Source organism: Leopardus geoffroyi, chromosome A2 (genome assembly GCF_018350155.1).
Source record: "Leopardus geoffroyi isolate Oge1 chromosome A2, O.geoffroyi_Oge1_pat1.0, whole genome shotgun sequence".
NCBI classification, from domain to species: Eukaryota; Metazoa; Chordata; class Mammalia; order Carnivora; family Felidae; genus Leopardus; species Leopardus geoffroyi.
The window spans coordinates 429,125-447,803 of record NC_059331.1 but is presented as its reverse complement, the minus strand read 5'-3'; the positions used below and the strand labels follow the sequence as shown (position 1 = coordinate 447,803).

Below are 18,679 nucleotides of genomic sequence, written 5' to 3'. Positions count from 1 at the left end.
TCCTGGAGGTCGGGGCAGGGCCCAGCTGGCCACGGACTGGAATGTGAGCCCGGCCGGACGCCATCTGGTTTCCATCTGCCCAGCCCAGCTCGGCCCAACTTCAAAGGGTCCCCCGCCCGGCCACTTCCTCTGCCCCGGCCGCCCGCAGGGAAGGCACCAGGACGGCCCTGCTTCCTCCCCGCCCCTCTGTAGCCCCAGGGAGCCGCTCTGCTCTGCAGTCCACAGCGACGTGGCCACCCCCGGCTCAACCAACGGCTGTGGCCTCGACACGCCAGACTCCACGCTGACCGGCAAGGCCTCCGGCCCGTATGCCCCAGCCCCCACCTCTCTGCCCACACGTCCACCCGCTGGGCCTCGCCCCGAACGCGCAACCTAGGCCGAGCCCGGTCGGGTCGCGTGGCCTCTGCCTGGGCCCCTTTCCTTGCTGTCTCTCTGCGGGTCCTCCTGGTACACACTCCGTGCCCGAGCAGCCCCCACGCTTCTCTCTCCTGGCTTTGCTCCCTCCCCCACATCCGCGCATTCCACGGCCGGCCGGTCCCACCCACGGGCCCCCATCTCAGCCGGCGTTCTGCAGGGCTCCCGGCGTGCAGCTGGGTGCCGCCCGCCCCGAGGCCCCCGTCACGACGCGCGGCCCACCTGCTTGAACTGCTCCTCGTACGTCCAGTCCCCGTGGTCCGGCGGCTGCAGCTGGGGCGCCACGTGGGCGGCCCCTCCAGCGTGGGCCAGGCCGGCCCCTGGGCGCTCCTGGCTGCCCAGCACCCGGGGCCCGCCGTCACCCCGGAAAGCCTGGGACGGCGGGGCCCTGCGGGGGATGAGAGCCGCGGGACCCAGGCCGGAAGAGCCCGGGGGCCCCAGCCCCTCCTCGTCCTCGTACTCCGCCTCCTCGTCCTCGTCCTCCTCGTCCTCCTCCTCCTCGTCCTCCTCCTCGTCCAGCTCTTCCTCCAGCTCCTCCTCCTCCTCCTCCTCCTCCCACTTTGGCTTCCTGGGGCAGGCAGAGGGCACAGGTCAGGGGAGATGGCGCCAGCTCACTGCAGCCGCAGGGCAGGGTCTGCTCCTCGCCAGAGCCTCGATTTCCCTCTCTCTGCACAGAAGAGCGGCCCCACCCCACTGCAGGTGCTGGGAGGGGCGTGGGCCGTAGTTTACCCTGTCTTGTTTCCCGTCGGCACAGAGCCCCACCTGCTAACCCCTCCTGCACTCGCTGCACAGGCTTCCTTGGCGGGCCTGGAGGATCGCCCAGCCAGTTCCTGCCGCAGGGCCTTTGCTCAGGCTGTTCCTTCTGCCAGGCATGCTGTTCCCAGCCCCAGACACCTCTCCCCACCCCCATCCTTCGTCTTCTCGGCACTCCTTATCACAACCCACAATCACCCTGTTTCTCTGCTCGTTAAATGTAATCCCAGAAGGGTCCCACCGGGGCCCTGCCAGCACTCAGCTCGGGGCCTGCGCGCGACCCAGGCGGAACGCACCAGCGGGCCAGCCAGCACCCGTTCTGTGCAGGTTCCCCCCGGGGCCACTGAACCTGCTGTAGCCTCGCCGGGCCCGGGGCTCCTGGCCACACGTGGTCAGTGCCCTTAGATCAAGATGGCATAAAGCTACAAACTCAGGGCCCCGCCATTCGATCGGTGGCTCCTATCCTGGTTGGTACGTGTCCACCGTCCTCCAGAAGGTTCTAAGGGACAGCACGGATCTCAGCAGTCGGCAGGACAGTGTCTGGTCCTGCCCGCACAGCTGTGTCCCCAGGGCCCAGAGCTGCCTGGTACGCATCGAACGCTCACCCACCACTTGCTCGCGGCTAGCCCGCAGACCCCCGACTCACAGGTCGCCGTCGGAGCCCGCGTCCTCCAAGCGCTCATCACCTTCGGCACGTCCTGGTGCCTCCCGGCCTCGGCCCGGGGCTGCAGGTGAGCCTGGCGCCCCTTCCCGGGCCGTGTCCTCGTCCTCCAGGCCGGGGGGCCCGTCCTCAGAGCCGCCGGGGCTGGGCGGGTGTCCGAGGCCCGCAGCAGCGGCCCGCATGGCGGCCAGCGCGGCCATCTGGGCCCGCTGCATCCGGGCCTTCTCTGGCTCTCTGTCCTCGTCCGGGGCAGCCCTGGCCCGGGCCGGGGGGCCGGCAGGCAGCTCGGGCGGCAGGGGCGGTGGGGGCTGCCGGGCCTCCAGCTCCTGGCGTGCCCGCTGCTGCCGCTGCAGGAGTGTCTCCATCACCGCCTGCAGCTTCATGGCCCTGCGGGCCGGGCCGCCCCGGGCACCAGACGTGGGCGGCAGGGGCGGCCCCTGCGGGGAGGGGGCCTGGCCGCACTGCAGTGTGGGGGCCTCAGGGGAGCCGGGACAGTGCAGGGTGGCGGGGGGTGGGGGCGGGGGCCGCCGTGCTCAGGCTGAGGGCATGCCAGCGGTGCCTCCTTCTCACGCCAGGCACCAGGCAACGGCGGCTGGTGTCTGGCTCATTCACGGGTTTGCAGAGACCTGGGGGCAGCAGGAAAGACCGTCAGACCACACTCCAGGGCTCCTCGGTCCCATCCTCCCGATTGAGGTCAGACCGCAAAGGCCTCTGGGAAAATCTCTCCCAACCATTCCCATCAGGGTGCAGACCTGGAGGCCTCCCTGGAGGTGGCGGATGGTGCTCTCCCCATCCGCCCCCCCCTCTGTCTGCCCTCCGGGAGGCTGGGAAGCGGGGTCACCCCGCACTGAACCCCTGAGGGTCTGAAGGTGGCCCCCACCAGTCTGGGCCACAAAGAAACATGCGGTTCCTGACCCCACCTCCTGGGGAAGACCTTGGATTATTGCTTCATAAACACAGCAGGGGGACGGGGCATTCCCGGCCTCCGATTGGCCACAGCCAGCTACCAGGCACCAGAGTCCAGATGGGTTCCGGGTTCTGGTTCCGAGCTCCAGGTGCTGCTTGGACCCCTGCTGGTGCAGCCCCGTCCAGACGGCTCCAGGCGCCACCCCCCCTCCACTCAGGCTAACCAAGACCGTGGCTGGCCCAGACTGAGGGCTTCCTGCATGCAGGTCCTGCGATCACCCTCCTCACTCACGCTCCCATCCCATTCCTCAGCCTTGACCTCTCTAGGCCTCAGTTTCCCCATCTGCAAGATGGTGTCCTGACAGCGCCCACCTCTGTGCTCAAGCAGGGACGAAGCAAGTTTGTGACGGTAAAGGCAGGCACATGTCGTGTTAGGGAAGGAGGCGCTGGATGGTCCCCATGTTACGGATGAGAAAAACTGAGGCCAGGAGATGCCCTGTTGGAGGACACACAGCACGTTCCCGGCAAGGCTGGGATTTGAACCAGGATCTGAGTGACATCAGAGCCTCCCTCACCACCCCACGTGATCTCTGCAGGGGAGTCCTCCTGCCCTTTGGGACCCCAAATGGGGCCAACGCCCCCAGAAGGCAAGGAGCTGCGCCCCAGCCTGGGGTCTCCTCAAACCACCACCAACCCTAATTGCCAAGGTCTCAGGCAGGGACACCCGGAACCTGGCATTGCTAGGCCTCACCAAACAGAAGGAGGCAGGTCCCACCCCAGCTCCCCGCCCCCCCCCCAAGCCCAGGCCACACCCCCACCCGCCCAGACCGCCAGTAAAACAAACCGGGCAGAAGCCAACAGGCCCAGTAGTGACAACACAGATGGCACATCATGGGGAAGGGGGACGGGAGACTGCCCCTAACCCAGCAAATGAACCCCCAAGCCACTCCGGGGGCAGACAGGGACCCACACACAGGAGGGGCCGGGGGGCAGAGGCTCCCGGTCGCTAGCTAGCTCACACCCGTTCCCCAGGCTGGCCACCTTCCCAACTCCCATAGTGACCTCCTAATCCGAGCCTGACGCCACTCAGGGGAGTCTTGCAGTATAGACCCCCCCCCCCAAACACACCCAGTCAGGGGAGGGGCCCTGCAGAGCCACAGGGACCCAGTGGCCCTCTGCTTTCTCCCCAGACCCCCTGCTGCTTCCATCTGGATAGGTGAAAGGGCAGGGGGGGGGGAGCGGTGGGTGACCCCTGTGGGAAATGGGAGAGGGTCATGTCCCCAAAGGACCTTGGTATCCAGTAGGGACGGGGTCTCAGGGCACAAAGACCCTCTCAGAGGCCACAGTGCAAGAGGGTGACCAGTACAGTGTCCTTAGGGGCAGCGAAGTAGCACCCACCCCCCCACTCTCCACCCCTCCCAGGACTGGTGGTCCCCCCCCCCACCAGCCCTAAGAAGTGCTGAGGGGACATTTCACGCCCAGTGTCTAGTCTGGTCCACTACCCCTCCCCCACATTTGACAACTTCAAGACAAGCCCCCCCCTCCCTACGGAAACGCTCCAGGCAACACCCCCCTCCTCTTTGGGGGGCAGAAGGAAGAGGCCAGAGGAAGCCACTCCCCCCCCCAGCCTCCCCCCCCCAGGCCTGCTGGGTTTAATGACCCTTCCGGGTCGCCCAGTGGGGGAGGGGAGCAGGGCAGGCCTCCACGTTGGGGTTGGTGGAGGGGGCAGGTGGGAACCCCAGAGCTCCCCTGGGCCTTGCCTGGGGCCCCCATGGCCGCCATTAACCCTAAGCTGGCGACGCCCACCCCCTCCAGACCCCTCCCCCAAGAGCCCTTTGTCCTCGGCCCCTACCCCCCACTTTATGACAACCCTAAGGGAGAGGCATTCCCAGGCCAGGACCAGGCAGGGGTGGGGGTGTGCTGGGTGGTCGCTGGAACCTGACTAGGGGGCCAGAGGGATCCTGGGCCACACCCTCCCCCCAATGCCTCCCGGAGAGAGAGGTCACCCGCTTGGGCCGGGGCCTTGCAAAACACGGTTATTTAAAGAGTTGTGCAAGGCTGGGGCCCGCGGGTGGCGAAAGGGGCCCCTCACTCCACGAAAGGAAGAGGGGGGTGGGGTGGGGCAGAAAGCTGGGGAGGGGGCTAGGAGAGTCGGGAGTGGGGCGGCCCGGAGGAAGTGAGAAAAGAAAAACCGAAGAAAGAGAAGAAATAAGACGACAAAAACCCCAGTCCGGATTTCAAAGCCTTCTTGGAAAGCGACCGATTTGCATGGGGGGGGGGGGGGCAACCCCTCCGGCCCGGGCGACTAAAAACGGAAGATTATTGACAAATCCGCCGCCTGGGGTCGGACGCCGAACGTTGGAGTTGACAAACGCGCGCTCCCCGCGCTTCCTGCGCCCGCTTTTGTGTCTGGGGGGCACTGACCGAGGCGGGGGGGCTTTTCCCGGGGATCCCCGCCAGAGCGCTGGCTGCCCGGCGGAACCCACGCCAGGGCGCGGGCATGGGGGGGGGGTCCCCCTCCAGGGGTCCCTTTCACCTCCGGAGCCGACACTTTATAAGTAAGCCCTCCAAGCTGGCGAGGGTCGCTAGGGAACTGCCCTCCCCACCCGGCGTTCCCACTCCGCTCGGGGGTCGGGAATAAAGCACCCGATTCCGGGGAGAAAAAAAAAATGAGATAAGAACCCGGAGCGCAGCCCCCCGCGCGCGCCTAGAGACCATTTCCTTCCGCTGGGGGGTGGGGGGCGGCGCTCACTCGGGACCCCCGACGGCCCTAGCGCAATGTGGTAGGGGGTGAGGTCTCCGAGGGGGGGTCGCGGAGAAAACCACCCCAACTCGGACCCACCGGAGTCGCCTTCCCGGTCCTGGGCCCCCACCCTTGTCCCTGCCCAACTTTGGAGACCCCCCTCACTGGCTTCCCGGGCGCACTGCGCCCACCCGGGACCGGAACCCGCAACTTAAAAGGCCAGCCTCCCCCCCGCCTCACCGCGCAGGGCCCGCTCGGGGGGCGCATGCCCTGCGCCTGGCGTCCGGCCCTGCCCCGGCCGCGCCTGGCCTCCGGCCCGGGCCGCGAGCTGCGCGCTGCTGGCTCCCGGCCGCCGCCGGGTTTGTGCCGCGCGCCGACTCACCGAGCCGCCCGCCGAGTCCGCGTCTACACCCCCATCCGACCCGATTGGTAAGAGTCTCCCCGCGCGCGGCCTCCCCCGCCCCTCCCCTCCCCCCGCCGGCGCGCTCACCGCCCCGCAGACAAATCACCGGGTGACAAATCGCTCTCAGATGCAAATACCTCGCCGGTGATTCAGCGCTGCGGCCCGGGACGCGGGGAGGGGTCTCGTGAGGCCCCCTCCCCCTTCCCGGACGCCCCCTCGACCCCCGCGCTCGGTCCGAGGACGCACCGCCAGCCCAGGAGTGTTGGGGAGGGGGAGAGAGTGGCCAGAAATTTTCAGGTCACGGCCCCTTTAAATGATAATAAATAATAAAAGGGAAGGGGAACAGCTTCGCGGGAGGCCCCGCCCCCTGCTTAGGGACGGTGGGCAAAGTGCGCGCCGTGGCCCCGAGCGCACAGGACGCCGAGGGCGCGGGAGGGACTGGGAGCATCCGAGGGGGAGGGGAGGGCTTTAGACCTCCGCCAGGGCGGGCTGGAGGGACCCGAGCCGGGTCGGGGACCCCTTCACCAGCTCTCCCGGCATCTAGGACGGGCCTGCCCTTCCAGGCTCGGAGTTTCACTCCTGTCCCATAGCCCAGCGACCTGGCGCTAGAGACTTCGCCCCTCCCCCCCACCCCACCCCCAACAGAGCCTCTGTTGCCACATCTGTAAAATGGGGATTAAAGACCCCGTGATGACTGGAGCTACAAGGAAGAGAAATGAGAGCAGGCCGGGGGCTAAGGGAGGAGGCCAGGGCCCTCGTTGGGGGTGCTGCAGGGTGGGGAGAGGCCTAGGAGAGGGAAAGCTGCCTGGGGGGGGGGGGGGGCAGCGCTGCTTGGACACTAGCGTGGGGGTGGGGGTGGGGGTGGGGGAGTGCGTGCCGGTCCTCGGGAAGACTCCTTGTGAAATCGTGACGACCCCTGCCCCCGGCTGTCACCCTCTAGGAGGAGAGACAAGATAATCTCCTTGGTAATAATAACTTGATAATAATTTTCATATTCTGAGCCTCCCCTTGCCCGCCATGTGCCCTATGCATGTTCACATCTCTGTGGAGGAGAGACTCTTAATGTCCTCATTTCAAGGAGAGCGACGCCGAGGCACAGAGTAGGGCGCCTCGAAGGTGGGGATGTGGATGTGGGCTCTGCTGGGAGGTCTGAGGTCCAGGGGCCACCCTCGGGACTAATTGCAGGGGCCCGGCTGCAGCCCAGATGTGAACCAAGTGGGAGCACGGGTGGGCAGTTGGCCTGGGGGCCACTTGTGCACAGTCCTACCGGGTGGAGCTTGGGCCCCTGGTTTTCAGGGTTGGTTTCATGGACCCTGAGGCTCACGATACTGACATCTTTTCAGGACCTCAAGCCTCCAGTGCAAAGTGCAGGTTTCCTGCTTCAGGTGGGAGGTGGGGGGTGGGATTCCCAAGCCCAGGGGATGAGGGCCTGGAGGCTGCCCCCACCCCGGGGCTGGAGTCCTGCCCACCGCTTTCCGGAACCCAGCCCTCGAGCCCCAGGGCCTCCTGTAGCCTAATGGCAGCAGGTGGTGAGAGGCCTCCACCTTTAGGCTATTAAACACCCAGTCCCAGCTGCCTGCTCATCCACAACCCCCTCCAGTGGGAGGGGCAGAGACATCTGCCCAAAGAGGGGAAGTTCGGAGAGACCCAGGTGAGCTGGGGAGGAAAGCCACCATAAGGGTCCAGGCACCACCCCCCCCCCCCCAGGAGCCACTTCTCCCAAGTGCAAGAAAGCCTCTTCCCCATCATAGAGCCGAGGACATCAGAATGCACTCCCTGCCCCACCCAGGTTAGATTCCTGAGCCTCTCTGCCTCCGTCTTCCCCCGTAAAAGGAGCCCATGTTTTGTTTGTTTTTTATACTTTTTTTTTTTTTTTAGAGAGGGAGCGCACGTGTACACGGAGGGGCAGAGGGAGAGAAAGAGAATCTTAAGCAGGCTCCACGCTCAGTGGGGAGCCCAACGCAGGGCTGGATCCCATGGCCTCCCCATCACGTAGGACCACAACTTGAGCCAAAATCAAGAGTCCGGACGTTCAAAGGCTGAGCCACCCAGGCACCCCCAAATGAGTCCACGTTAATTCATTCCTTGTATACTCATTTTGAGGGTTCCGTTTCCTTCTGCTCAAAAGGAGGGGCACGGCGGGGTACTCTCAAAGGCGGGGTGGGGGGTGCTGCCCTTCCCCCATTTCCCTGGGGAAGTTGTCCATACATAGCGACTTCCCCAGAGGTGCCCAGTCCTAGAGGGTGAGGGGCTGCAGGATTCCCAGCTGCCTCCAGTGAGGCCATCCTATTTTTAGCCCAGGGAGGGAGCTGGGAATTGATTCACAGACTTGCTGGCTCCACTGGGAGTGGGCAGCAGGCCCTGGTTCTACCTCGGTCCTCCTGGTCCTGCTATGTGATTTCCAGTTGGTGCTGACCCTTCTTTGGTCTCTGTTTTGCAAGCTGGGAAATGGGTACAGAGACCCAAGTCCTATAAGGTTTCCTGTCCAGACCATGTTGCAAGACCCCTGCGGGTTTGGGACACCCCCCCCCCCGGGGAGAAAGTAGCCAGCTCCCCACTCAGGGGTGGGGGAGGGTGGGGGAAGCACCCTCTTAAAAATTCACCCAGATCCCAAACAGTCCACCTCCCCATGTTCTTCCTCCTCAAACATGTTCCCACATCTGGGCCTTTGCACTGGCCAGTCCTTCTGTGTGGCGTCCCCTTTCCAGGTCACCCCATGGCCCGTGCCCTCTCCTGCTTCACACTGGAGCCTCTGCTCCTCAGAGGGTCCCTCCCTGACCTCTCAGGGTCAGGCGTGACCCCATCATGTCACCCTGTTTTGTCTTCATCCAGGTGCTTCTGTTTTTGAAATGTCCGGTATTCACTTCCGGTATTCATTTGACCCACTCTTCCTTGCTTGAAGCAGGGTTTCCAGGCCTGAGGCTGTGCCTGGCACATAGTAGTTGCTCAGTAAATGTTGGTTGAATGAATGAATTCGTGTGTTCCCTCCCTCATCCCACAGGATTTTTGGCGTCTGTCCATACAGAGGTGGAGGGGAACAATTCGCCGCCCGGACAGGGGTGCTGGGCCCCGTGGAAACGACTCAACCCTGTTTTCCGTCACTTGCACCTGGCTCCCGGGTTGCCCTGGGCCTGCAAGTCGGGGTCCACGAAAATGCGATTTTAACAACTTTTAAAATAAGAGAAAAGCAAATGTACCAATAACGGATGTATATTAATGAATCCAGCCTAAATTATATTAGGTTTTATAAAAACAGTAAAATATCACGTTTAATATTTTCTCATAGACAAGACCCAGGAGACGAAAGTGCCTGCGACCCAGGAAGTTCATGATGCGGCTCGCTTGACCCATTCCGCATCGGGGAGACGCTGGGCCGGGGTCTGGGATGGGGTTCGCATGAGCGACCGCCCCTTAGCGCTGGCGGCTCCTTTGTGGGGGTCGAGCCGGGAGCCTCGGTGGGGTGCGCGCCCCACCTGCCGGGCACCCACGGGACTGCAGTCAGGGGAGGGGCCGGCGCCTGAGGCCGCCAGGTGGCGCCGTGTCCCCTGAAAACGACTTTCCCGGGTCAGACGGGGAAACTGAGGCCCGCGGAGTTATTGGCTCCTTCTGAATGTTCTACGGTAGAATTGCCAGATAAATACCGGATTCGCGGTTATATTTTAAGCGTATCCTAAGTTTTGCACAGGACCTACTTATACTAAAAAGGTTTTCATTGTTTATCGGAAATGGAAATTAGCCCCTTTCCCTACCCCAGACCCCCAGGGTTTATCCCCATCAGGTGACCCTGGGGCCCATCCCACCCGCTCTCTCGGGTGCGCTGGCATATGCCTGTTCCTGGCAGCTCAAAAGGCAAGACCCGTGGTAGTAATGAAATAATAAACTGGAAAAGTCTCCACCTACCTTGGACCGTGTCCCTCCCTGCTTAGGAGCCTCCATGGCTCCCATCACCCTCAGGAAAGATCCGGCTTATCCCTGCAGCTGGCAATCTTCCCACTGCACTCTCCTCTGGCCCCGCAGGCCTTCCAGCTGTTTCTCACCAGATGTTTCCTGCCCCAGGGCCTTTACACCGTCTGTGCTCCCCATCTGTTGTGCTCTTCCCCCACCTCCGAGCTGCGTTCACACTTCCCAGACTTGCCTGCTCCAGGAAGCCTTCCCGGACTCACCCCCACCAAGGTCAGGCTCCCAGTGACCCACGAGGGGGCACACACGTCTTTCTCATGACCCTTTCTGCTGCTCTAACTCTGCATCTCTCCAGGTAGTCTGGCCCTTCCGTCCAAGACCAGGCAGGGACTGTGTACAGGACGCCCCTCCTCACTGCCGTGGCCCGACCCCCAGCGCAGAGCCTGGCACACGGGAGGGGCTCCAAAAACGAGGTCCAGCTAACTGGGCCCCAAACGACTCCTCTTCCTAGACCTCCCTTTCAGCCCTTCAACTTTGTGTGTTTTCCTGAGATCATCGTGAATCCTGACGCAGAACTTCGCCAGGCTTCCCCCGACAGTGACATTTTGTAACACGGCACTACGGTATCACAACCGGGATTTTGACACTGATGCGACCCGCCCACCTTCTTCGGATTTCCCAGTTTTATGGGACGGGAGTGTGCCATCACGAGGGTCCCTCCTGCTGCCCGCCCGCCCACCTCGCTCACCGGCCCTACCGCCCTCACCCCCGCAACCACCGGTCTCTTCTGCATCCCCATAACGCTCTCTCCTCCAGGTGCTGTTAGAAGCACACGTCGTCGTGTAACCTTGGGGGTTGCCTGATTTTCCCCGCGTGCTTCTGGGAGATGCGTGTCTGCCCCGCGCCCACAACTGTCTGCTGCTGAGTTGTGTCCCATGGTGTGGGTGGGCGAGTGTGCCCGCCCACACGCGTGTCGTGGACGCCCGAGTTACCGCGTGTCGGCTGCCGCAGGTGAGCTAAGTGTGCGGGTTTTCTGTCCCGGAGCTTTTATTTCTCTGACATGAATACCCCAGAGCCCCCTTCGCCTTCTTTAAAAAAAAGCAAAACAAAAACCGTTTTTCCCGCAGAAACTGTGCCACTCCCTCTGCGCACACTTTCTCTCTTCACCCCCACAACACACTTGGTCATTCATCCCGCAAATATCTAATCAGCCCGGCCACGCGCTGGGCGCTGGGGATACGTGGGGGACCACGTGAGACAGGCAGCCAGCAGGTACAACACAGGGACATCAGAACCGTGATGGGGGCAGCGCTGGGCGCAGAGAGCTCCAGGAAGGCTTCCCGGAGGAGGAGGAGCCAGCTGAGCTGAGACTTGATGGATGAGTGAGGCACAGCTGGCACGACAGCCAGACCTGCATGTGCAGAGGCCCAGAGGCCAGAGGGATGGCAGCAGTTCAAGCAGCTGCAGAGAGAGGGTGTGTTTGGAGGGCAGGGGGTGGGCGGGGGCGGCAGGGCCTGTGGGCAAAGGGGAGAATTCCACCCTCTTGTCCTGCCCGGTCTGGAGGCTGGCGTTGAAGCCAAGAACAAGCCAGCTTCAGGCCAATGTCGAAATGACCCTGTGTTTTGGCCTCTTGGTCTCACATTAACATCGCTGCCAATTTGGATTCCTTGCAGGGCCGTGCTGTTTCCAGATAAGTTGGGAGCCCTGGAGCCCTCCCAGAGATGGGCGGGGGTCCTGCGGGAGTGACTAAGCCTCAGCCGGCAGGGCTGTTGGGGGAAGGCTGAACTAATCCTGCGCAGGCAGCCCCACCCAAGCGACATCTGGGCGGGGCGAGGCTCTGACAGCTCGCAGCAATCCGGTGCAAACGGCGGTGTGGGGCTTCTGAGCCCGGGCCTCCAGGCTCTTCCTGGAACCTGTGCCAAGGGATCAGCCTGACTTTCCGGGAGCACCATGCGGCGGGAGGAAGCCCAACAGCCACACGGCGGGGGGGGGGGGGGGGGGGGGGGGGGGGGAAGAGGACTGCTCCGCCACTAGGCCTGCCAGGAAGGCCTTCTGGGGCCTTCCAGGTCCGGCCGCTAGGTGCGCCCGTCCAGCCCAGCCGAGCCCGGTGACCCCACAGACCCGGGAGTGAGAATCGGCCGCTCTTCTGCCTCCCTCCGCTGTGGGGCGCTTTCTCAAGGAGCCGTCCGTCCGCCCGCCCGTCCGTCCGTCCCGCGAGCGGCTCTGTGCACGTGCTCCAGGGAGCATCTGTGCACTCCGTGACACCCGCCCTTTCCCCAGCCGGGACGCTGGACACTCACCGGGTAGCAGTAACACTACTTTATTTCGGCACTTTAAAAATCGCACGCCGTTCACATGTCCGTATTTCTGAAAATGGGACGAAGCTTATAACGTTACGATTGCAAGGCAGTGTGCGAAAGACGTCCGTCGGTGTTTTGGGGGAACGTTCCAGAGAATGCCAGTATCAAAGTGTCTTCAATTTCAGGAAATTACCGAAGTAATTAGGATATCAGTGGGAGCAGACATCACAGCAAATTCGTACCGAGGGGACATGGGGGGGGGACGTTTTCACTATGATTATCTTGCACAGAAACCGAGATATTAATAACCACATACGAGCGGTTGCTGTTCAAACGGCACCTGTCCCCGCAGAATCCGCCCGGAGAGGGGCAGGACGCTCCCTCAGGACACCCGCACTCTCCCGGGCTTCGGGGGCCCGGCGGTGGCCGGGGTGGGGGGCGCGGCCAGGCGGCGCAGCTCCGTCGGGGGGGCGGCGGGGGCGGGCAGCCCGGGGCCCCGGGGCCGGCGGGGCCGCCGCGGGGCGCAGGGGCAGACCCGGCGGAAGGCCTGCCGGAAGTGGGAGCCCAGGAACGCGTAGAGCAGCGGGTTCAGCGCCGAGTTGCCGTAGGACATGCAGTGCGCCCAGATCTTGAGCGCGTAGGCGGTGTAGCTGCGCGGGTGCCAGGCGCCCGCCGGGCCCAGCGCCTGCAGCACCAGGAACAGCTGGATGGGGCCCCAGCAGGCGGCGAAGAGCAGGACCACCGCGGCCACCAGCCGCGAGACCTTGGCCCGCACGGCGCCGGCCCGCTCTGCCAGCAGCCGGCCCTGCGGGGTGGAGGGGTGGTGAGGAAAGGCTGCGGGCTGGCCGGGGCCACCCCGCAGAGCCCCCCTCCGTGGTCGCTCGCTCTTAAAGTAAGCTCCGGGGCCCAGCGTGGGGCCTGAACTCGCGACCCCGTGAGCAAAAGCGCCTGCTCTCCTCGCTGAGCCGGCCGGGCGCCCCCCGAGCTCCCCTTCTCGAGAGCCTGGCACGTCCTCCCCCCCCACTTCGCCGCCCCCGCGGCTCCTCCAGACGCGCGTCCCCCACACCGTGCCTCCACCCAGCCAGCCAGCCGGCCGGCGGCCGCTCACCTGCAGGGCGCCGTCGGCGGCCGCGGGGCGCACGGCGGTGCGGCCCAGGTGGCGCAGCATGGCCCCGTAGCAGGCGCAGGTGGCGACCAGCGGCAGCAGGTAGAGCGCCAACAGGTTGTAGAGCGCGAAGGCGCGCTCCAGGGCCCGGCTGGGGAAGACCTCGCTGCAGTAGGTGCGGGGCCCGGGCGAGAGGCGGTGCAGGGCGAGCACCGGCGCGGACACGGTGGCCGAGCCTGCGCCACACGACAGGGTGAAGACCCTGCCCCGGGGACGAGGGACGCCGGGAGGCCCGGACCCCCTACCCTCAGGTGCCCCCTGGGGCAGCGTCACTGGGCGCGCCTCGTAGGCGCGCGTCGTCCGGGGTCCGCGCCTTCGGCGGCTCTTCGGAGGGAGAGCGCATTTCCCAGATGTACGCACGGCCGAAGCCCAGCGAGGGGCGGTTGGCGGGGCGGGGGGCGGGGGGTGGGGGGCGCCCAGGGCACGAAGGCTTGTCGTCCCACCCCCACCCCCGCCCCGTGCGGCGCTCGCGCTGCACTCACCCACCCAGATGCCGAGGCTGACCGCCAGAGCCAGGCGGGGTGTGCGGCGGCGCAGGGCGCGCAGTGGGAACACGGTCACGTACCAGCGGTCCACGCTCATGGCCGTCAGGGTGGCGCACGTGGCCTGCACGGAGACCTGGGGGAGGGGGGAGAGCGGGCGTTTCGTCCCGTGTGCGGTGTGGGGCCCGCCCCGTCTGCGCCCACCCCGCGGGTGCCCCCACAGGTCCAAACCCCCGGGCACAAACGGGACATGTCGCGGGAGGGCCTCCAGGGGCAGAGAGGGGGGATCCCCGCGCGGGTTTGACCGGGCCGCTGGGGGTCCGCTGAGATGGGCAGAGGCACAGCCATCCTAGGATGGCGGGACAGGCGCGCGAGAAGGCGCCGGCCCACCTCCGCAAGCCCGGTCCCTAACTGTATCTCTGCCTTTTACGCGGTCCCCTTTCCTGTCCCCAGGCCCAGGCTCCACCCCCTCCTCGGCTCCGCCCCTGGACTCCGCGGCCCCTTCCCCAGCCCGCGCACCTGCTGCATATAGTTGACGAACTTGCACATGAAGTCGCCCAGCACCCAGGCGGGCAGCGGGTAGAGCAGGGCCGTGAAGGGCACGCAGCACAACAGGAAGGTCACGTCCGTGGCCGCCAAGTTGGCTGCAGGAGGGAACACGCGGGGGCCTCAGCCACCCCACAGCCCGGCCCAGCCCCCACCCTTTCCTTGCCTTTCTCCCAGTAACCCGAGTAACCCGCAAGACCGCCTGGAAGATCCCCCGGCGTCCTTCGGCGGAGAAATTGGGGCGCCCTCCAGTCCCCCATTTGTACACGTCAAACATCCCCTCAGTACGGGTTTCGTGGCCATTCGAGCGACAGTCATTGCGCCCTGCGCGCCCCCGTCCGGGCTGGAGAGCCGGAGCGCGTTCCCGTCGCGGCTGGGAGAGCCGGGGTTGCGCCCCCGTCGAGGCTGGGAGAGCCGGGGAGCGCCCCCGTGGAGGCTGGGAGAGCCGGGGTGCGCCCCCGTGGAGGCTGGGAGAGCCGGGGTTGCGCCCCCGTGGAGGCTGGGAGAGCCGGGGAGCGCCCCCGTGGAGGCTGGGAGAGCCGGGGTGCGCCCCCGTCGAGGCTGGGAGAGCCGGGGTTGCGCCCCCGTGGAGGCTGGGAGAGCCGGGGTTGCGCCCCCGTGGAGGCTGGCAGAGCCGGGGTTGCGCCCCCGTCGAGGCTGGGAGAGCCTGGGCGCGCCCCCGTCGAGGCTGGGAGAGCCGGAGTTGCGCCCCCGTGGAGGCTGGCAGAGCCGGGTTGCGCCTCCGTCGCGGCTGGGAGAGCCGGGGCGCGCCCCCGTCCGAGCTGGGAGAGCCGGGGCGCGCCCCCGTCGCGGCTGGGAGAGCTGGTGTTGTCCCCGTCCGGGTCGGGAGAGCCGGGGTTGCGCCCCCGTGGAGGCTGGCAGAGGCGGGGTTGCGCCCCCGTAGAGGCTGGGAGAGCTGGGGTTGCGCCCCCGTGGAGGCTGGGAGAGCCGGGGCGCACCCCTGTCCGGGCTGGGAGAGCTAGGGTTGCGTCCCCGTCCGAGCTGGGAGAGCCGGGGCGCGCCCCCGTCGGGGCTGGGAGAGCCGCGCACGCCCCCGTCCCCTCTGAACCTGCCTCCCGGTCTGCAAGCTGGAGACAGTGGCGCTGCCCAGCAGCCACCACAGAATAGAGGAAAACGAGCACTCTCACCTGAGCCAAGTCGGTCGGCCCATCATACAAATGTGTGAACCGAGCCTTTCGTTGGCGCAAGGGTCGCAAACCGGGCTCCCGCGGGCCTAGCAGCCCCTCTCCCTACTTTCATTCATAGGACACGGTGTCACAAGAACCACGTTTTAACCAGACACCTTCCTCAGGGCCAGGCCAAGCTCTCCACAGGCCACTGTCCAGACTCCAGCGTTCTCGAGCTCTAGCCCAAGAGTCAGGGACAGTAGGGACGGGACCTGCTCCCTGCACGGGGCGGGGGGCGGGGGTGCCGTCTGGGAGAGCACAGCGCGCTAGGAGGCCCCCTGGGCCTCTCTCTGGGGACCCCCGGAGTGGTCGGCAGGTGCCCGGGCGCTCACCTATGTAAAAGTTGGTCACCGTCCGCATCTGCTTGTGGCGGCAGATGACGAAAATGACGAGCAAGTTCCCTGCCAGCCCGAGCAGCATCAGCGCCACGAAGGAAACCGGCACAAGCCAGGCGTCCACCGGCCGCGGCACAGGGGCCCGGCCGTCCGAGGCGTCGGCGCCACAGCCCGGGCAGACCGTCGCGTTGGCCGGCGCCCACCAGGACGCGTTGGGCGCGGACGGGGCCACGGCGCGCATGGCTTCGCCGACCTCTTCCCCCAGGCCGCCCGCCGGATTGCGCCCAGGCGGCGACCTTCCTCGTCGCTGCCTGCTGGGGACACGCCCGCGGAGCCTGGGAAGGGTCTCGGCTGCAGGCCGCCAGCCAGACCCGGAGGGCGACTCCGCCGGGCAGGGCGGCTTCTCTGCTGCCGACGCAGCCGCGGCCACTTTATACCCTGCGCCCCCTGGTCCCCGCCTCCTCGCCTCTCCCGCAGCCGCTGGCCACCCCTTCACCTGCCCGTGCGCCCTCCACTCACGTGCACAGCCACCTTCTCCCCCTTTCGCTCTCCTTGCACAGTCTGGCCCCGGAGCCCTGGAGGGGACAGGCTGGAGGTGGGGCTCGGGGGACCAGGGGAGAGGGGAGGGGGGAGGCTGTGTGGAGGCTGCTGTGGGCCCTGGAGGGCGAGCCTAACCAGGGGGTTGAGACTCAGAGGACAGGCAAGAGGCGGGGACAAAACAGAGACCAGAGAAGGCGCCCTGTTAGCCTTCTGCGTGGCCGGGGCTCCGGGTGGGTGGGCCCTGGCTGGCAGGGAGGCCGGCCCCCATCAGAGGCTGGGAGAAGGGGCACCGGAGAGCCATGGAAGGCTCAGAGCAGGGCAGGTCCGCCGGGGAACTGGCTGTTGGAAGACACCCGTTCTTTTTCATATATATTTTTTTCACGTTAATTATTTTTGAGAGAGAGAGAGAGGGACAGAGCACAAGCAGGGGTGGGGGGGGGGTGGGACAGACAGAGAGGGAGACAGAGAATCTGAAGCAGGCTCCAGGCTCTGAGCTGTCAGCGCAGAGCCCAAGGTGGGCACAAGATCATGGCCTGAGCCAGAATCAGACGCTAACCGACTGAGCCACCGGGCGCCCCTAGAAGATGCTTGTTCTTGAAGTACACAGCCTGCGGGGACTCCTTGGCTGTGGATGGGGGTGTCGCCCCCTGCCTGACTGGCTGCCCCTATTGGACGCTCGCACTGGGGGCGTGGGCACCTGTGCGCTGGGAGTAGGAACCAGGTGGAGGGCAGTTTGCAAGGACACGTGTACCCCACGTACCCCAGATACTTTTTCTGTCCCCCCGCTTTCCGTCTTGAGGACGATTCTGGACAACAGCTTAAACAATCAGAAAAGGAAGAGAAACTTCTTTGAGGTGGGGGCTGTGGGGAGAGCAGCGGCAGCTCTTGGGGCGGCCGAGGGTCCAGGCGGGTGTCAGGAGGGTACCAACCCAGGTTCCCCAGAAAGGAGACCCCAGAAGGGGGGGGAGGCCCGGTTGCATGCTCTAGAATTAGCACATTTATTGGGCAGTTAGTTCTCAGGGGCGGGAGCAGGAACCAATCCCCGCCCCCCAGAACCAGCGGGAACCAACCCCCCCAGGACCCCCTGCTGGCCGCTCCCCCCCTCAGGCGCCTTCTCTCTGGTTTATATCACCTTTGATTCATTTGGCTCTTTTCACATTTCTCTGTATGATGCCACATAGTGGGCGCTTTGGGGGCTCTTTTAGCAGCCCCTCCTCCGTACCCTGGGTGATTGTTAAAGTGACCCGGTCATTCCCCGGCACAATTTCCAACAGGCTGTCTGCGGCCGCTGTCTCCCTGTGGCGTCTCTTCACGTGGTCCTGGTTTCCACTTTTCTTGTAGACTGAACGGTGGATTCCAGCCAGATTCCACAGGTTCGATTCTCTGCTCCCAACCCTCCCACAGCTCCCCGTTGCCAGACCCGCCATCCCAGGACTGCAGGGCTCACGGGTCCACCCTCGGCCCTGTGCCTCCTTCCCCTCATGCTCACTCATCACCCTGCTCTGGTCACTCTGGATACCTCAGGGCCTTTGCACTGGCTGTCCTCTCTGCCTGACACACTCTTCTCACTCTGCAGCCTGCCAGTCCCTCTCTCCCGGAGAACTCCTCTTTCCTGCCCCAATCCGAAGGGAAAGGGTCTGTCCTGGCCACTGCCACACCCCAGAGCCCATCACTGGGCCCTGCTGACAGTGGACATTGGTTAAATGAACAAATCCTCAGGGGTGAAAGGGGGTGGGAACTGATGTTGCCCTATGTAAAAAAAAAATTTTTTTTATTAAAAAAAATTTTAATTATTATGCTTATTTATTTTGAGAGGGAGACAGAGTGTGAGTGGGGGAGGAGCAGAGAGAGAGGAAGACACAGAATCTGAAGCAGCTCCAGGCTCGGAGCTGTCAGCACAGAGTCCCAACAGGGCTCGAACCCACTGACCGCGAGATCATGACCCAAGCCCAAGTCAGAGCTTAATCGACTGAGCCACCTAGGCGCCCCCCCCCCCCCGCCCCTTTTTAACGTCTATTTTCAGAGATGAGTAAACAGGACTGGGAGGGTCTGGTGGACTCGGGGCTGGGGGCTGGGGTGGGGGCGCGGCTTGGGTCATTTCATCTGTCTCCTGCCTCTGAAATGGATGCCCCCCTCTTTCCTAGCTGCCCAGGCCTCGGTTTCCCCGACCAGCCCCTGGAGGCTGGGTGCCCCGCCCACCGGCCTCCGGGCTTCGGGGGCGGGGATCTCGCTACCCGCCGCCTCGGTCTCCCCGTCTGTGCCCCGGGATCTGGCTGGCCCTGCGGCCTCGGTCCCCGCCCCGCGCGTCCAGCCTCCAGGCCCCGCCCCGGCCCGCCTCTGGGCG

General features: G+C 65.1%; 2 protein-coding genes and 1 long non-coding RNA gene across 10 annotated transcripts in view; 1 reads left to right on the top strand and 2 right to left on the bottom strand.

The window, feature by feature from the left end:
- The window catches only part of ARID3A (AT-rich interaction domain 3A), a 32,263-nt gene extending 26,060 nt beyond the window's left edge, over nucleotides 1-6,203 (bottom strand). Inside the window, exons 1-4 of one of the 8 annotated variants that reach the window (XM_045491151.1) lie at nucleotides 6,018-6,193; nucleotides 3,107-3,230; nucleotides 1,814-2,454; nucleotides 637-982 (exon numbers count right to left, since the gene is read on the bottom strand). In XM_045491151.1, the coding sequence (XP_045347107.1) occupies nucleotides 637-982; nucleotides 1,814-2,211 (744 nt within the window). In that variant the 5' untranslated portion in view covers nucleotides 2,212-2,454; nucleotides 3,107-3,230; nucleotides 6,018-6,193. Of the gene's footprint in view, nucleotides 1-636; nucleotides 983-1,813; nucleotides 2,455-2,580; nucleotides 3,067-3,106; nucleotides 3,483-5,717; nucleotides 5,830-5,859; nucleotides 5,975-6,017 lie in introns of those variants that run through there. The other 7 variants (XM_045491153.1, XM_045491152.1, XM_045491147.1 and 4 more) reach the window with 7 other exon arrangements.
- A 2,965-nt stretch (nucleotides 6,204-9,168) lies between these two features.
- Nucleotides 9,169-15,939, top strand: LOC123604974. Its single transcript, XR_006715537.1, has 3 exons — nucleotides 9,169-11,254; nucleotides 11,454-12,277; nucleotides 14,181-15,939. It is a non-coding gene; the product is annotated as an uncharacterized LOC123604974 (long non-coding RNA).
- Nucleotides 12,424-16,298, bottom strand: KISS1R (KISS1 receptor). The gene is made up of 5 exons (XM_045491155.1): nucleotides 15,793-16,298; nucleotides 14,247-14,371; nucleotides 13,728-13,863; nucleotides 13,189-13,421; nucleotides 12,424-12,885 (listed from the first exon to the last, which is right to left on the bottom strand). The coding sequence occupies exons 1-5, from the start codon at nucleotides 16,034-16,036 to the stop codon at nucleotides 12,463-12,465; spliced, it is 1,161 nt and encodes a 386-aa protein (XP_045347111.1). The 5' UTR covers nucleotides 16,037-16,298; the 3' UTR covers nucleotides 12,424-12,462.
- Between the last annotated feature and the right edge of the window lie 2,381 nt (nucleotides 16,299-18,679).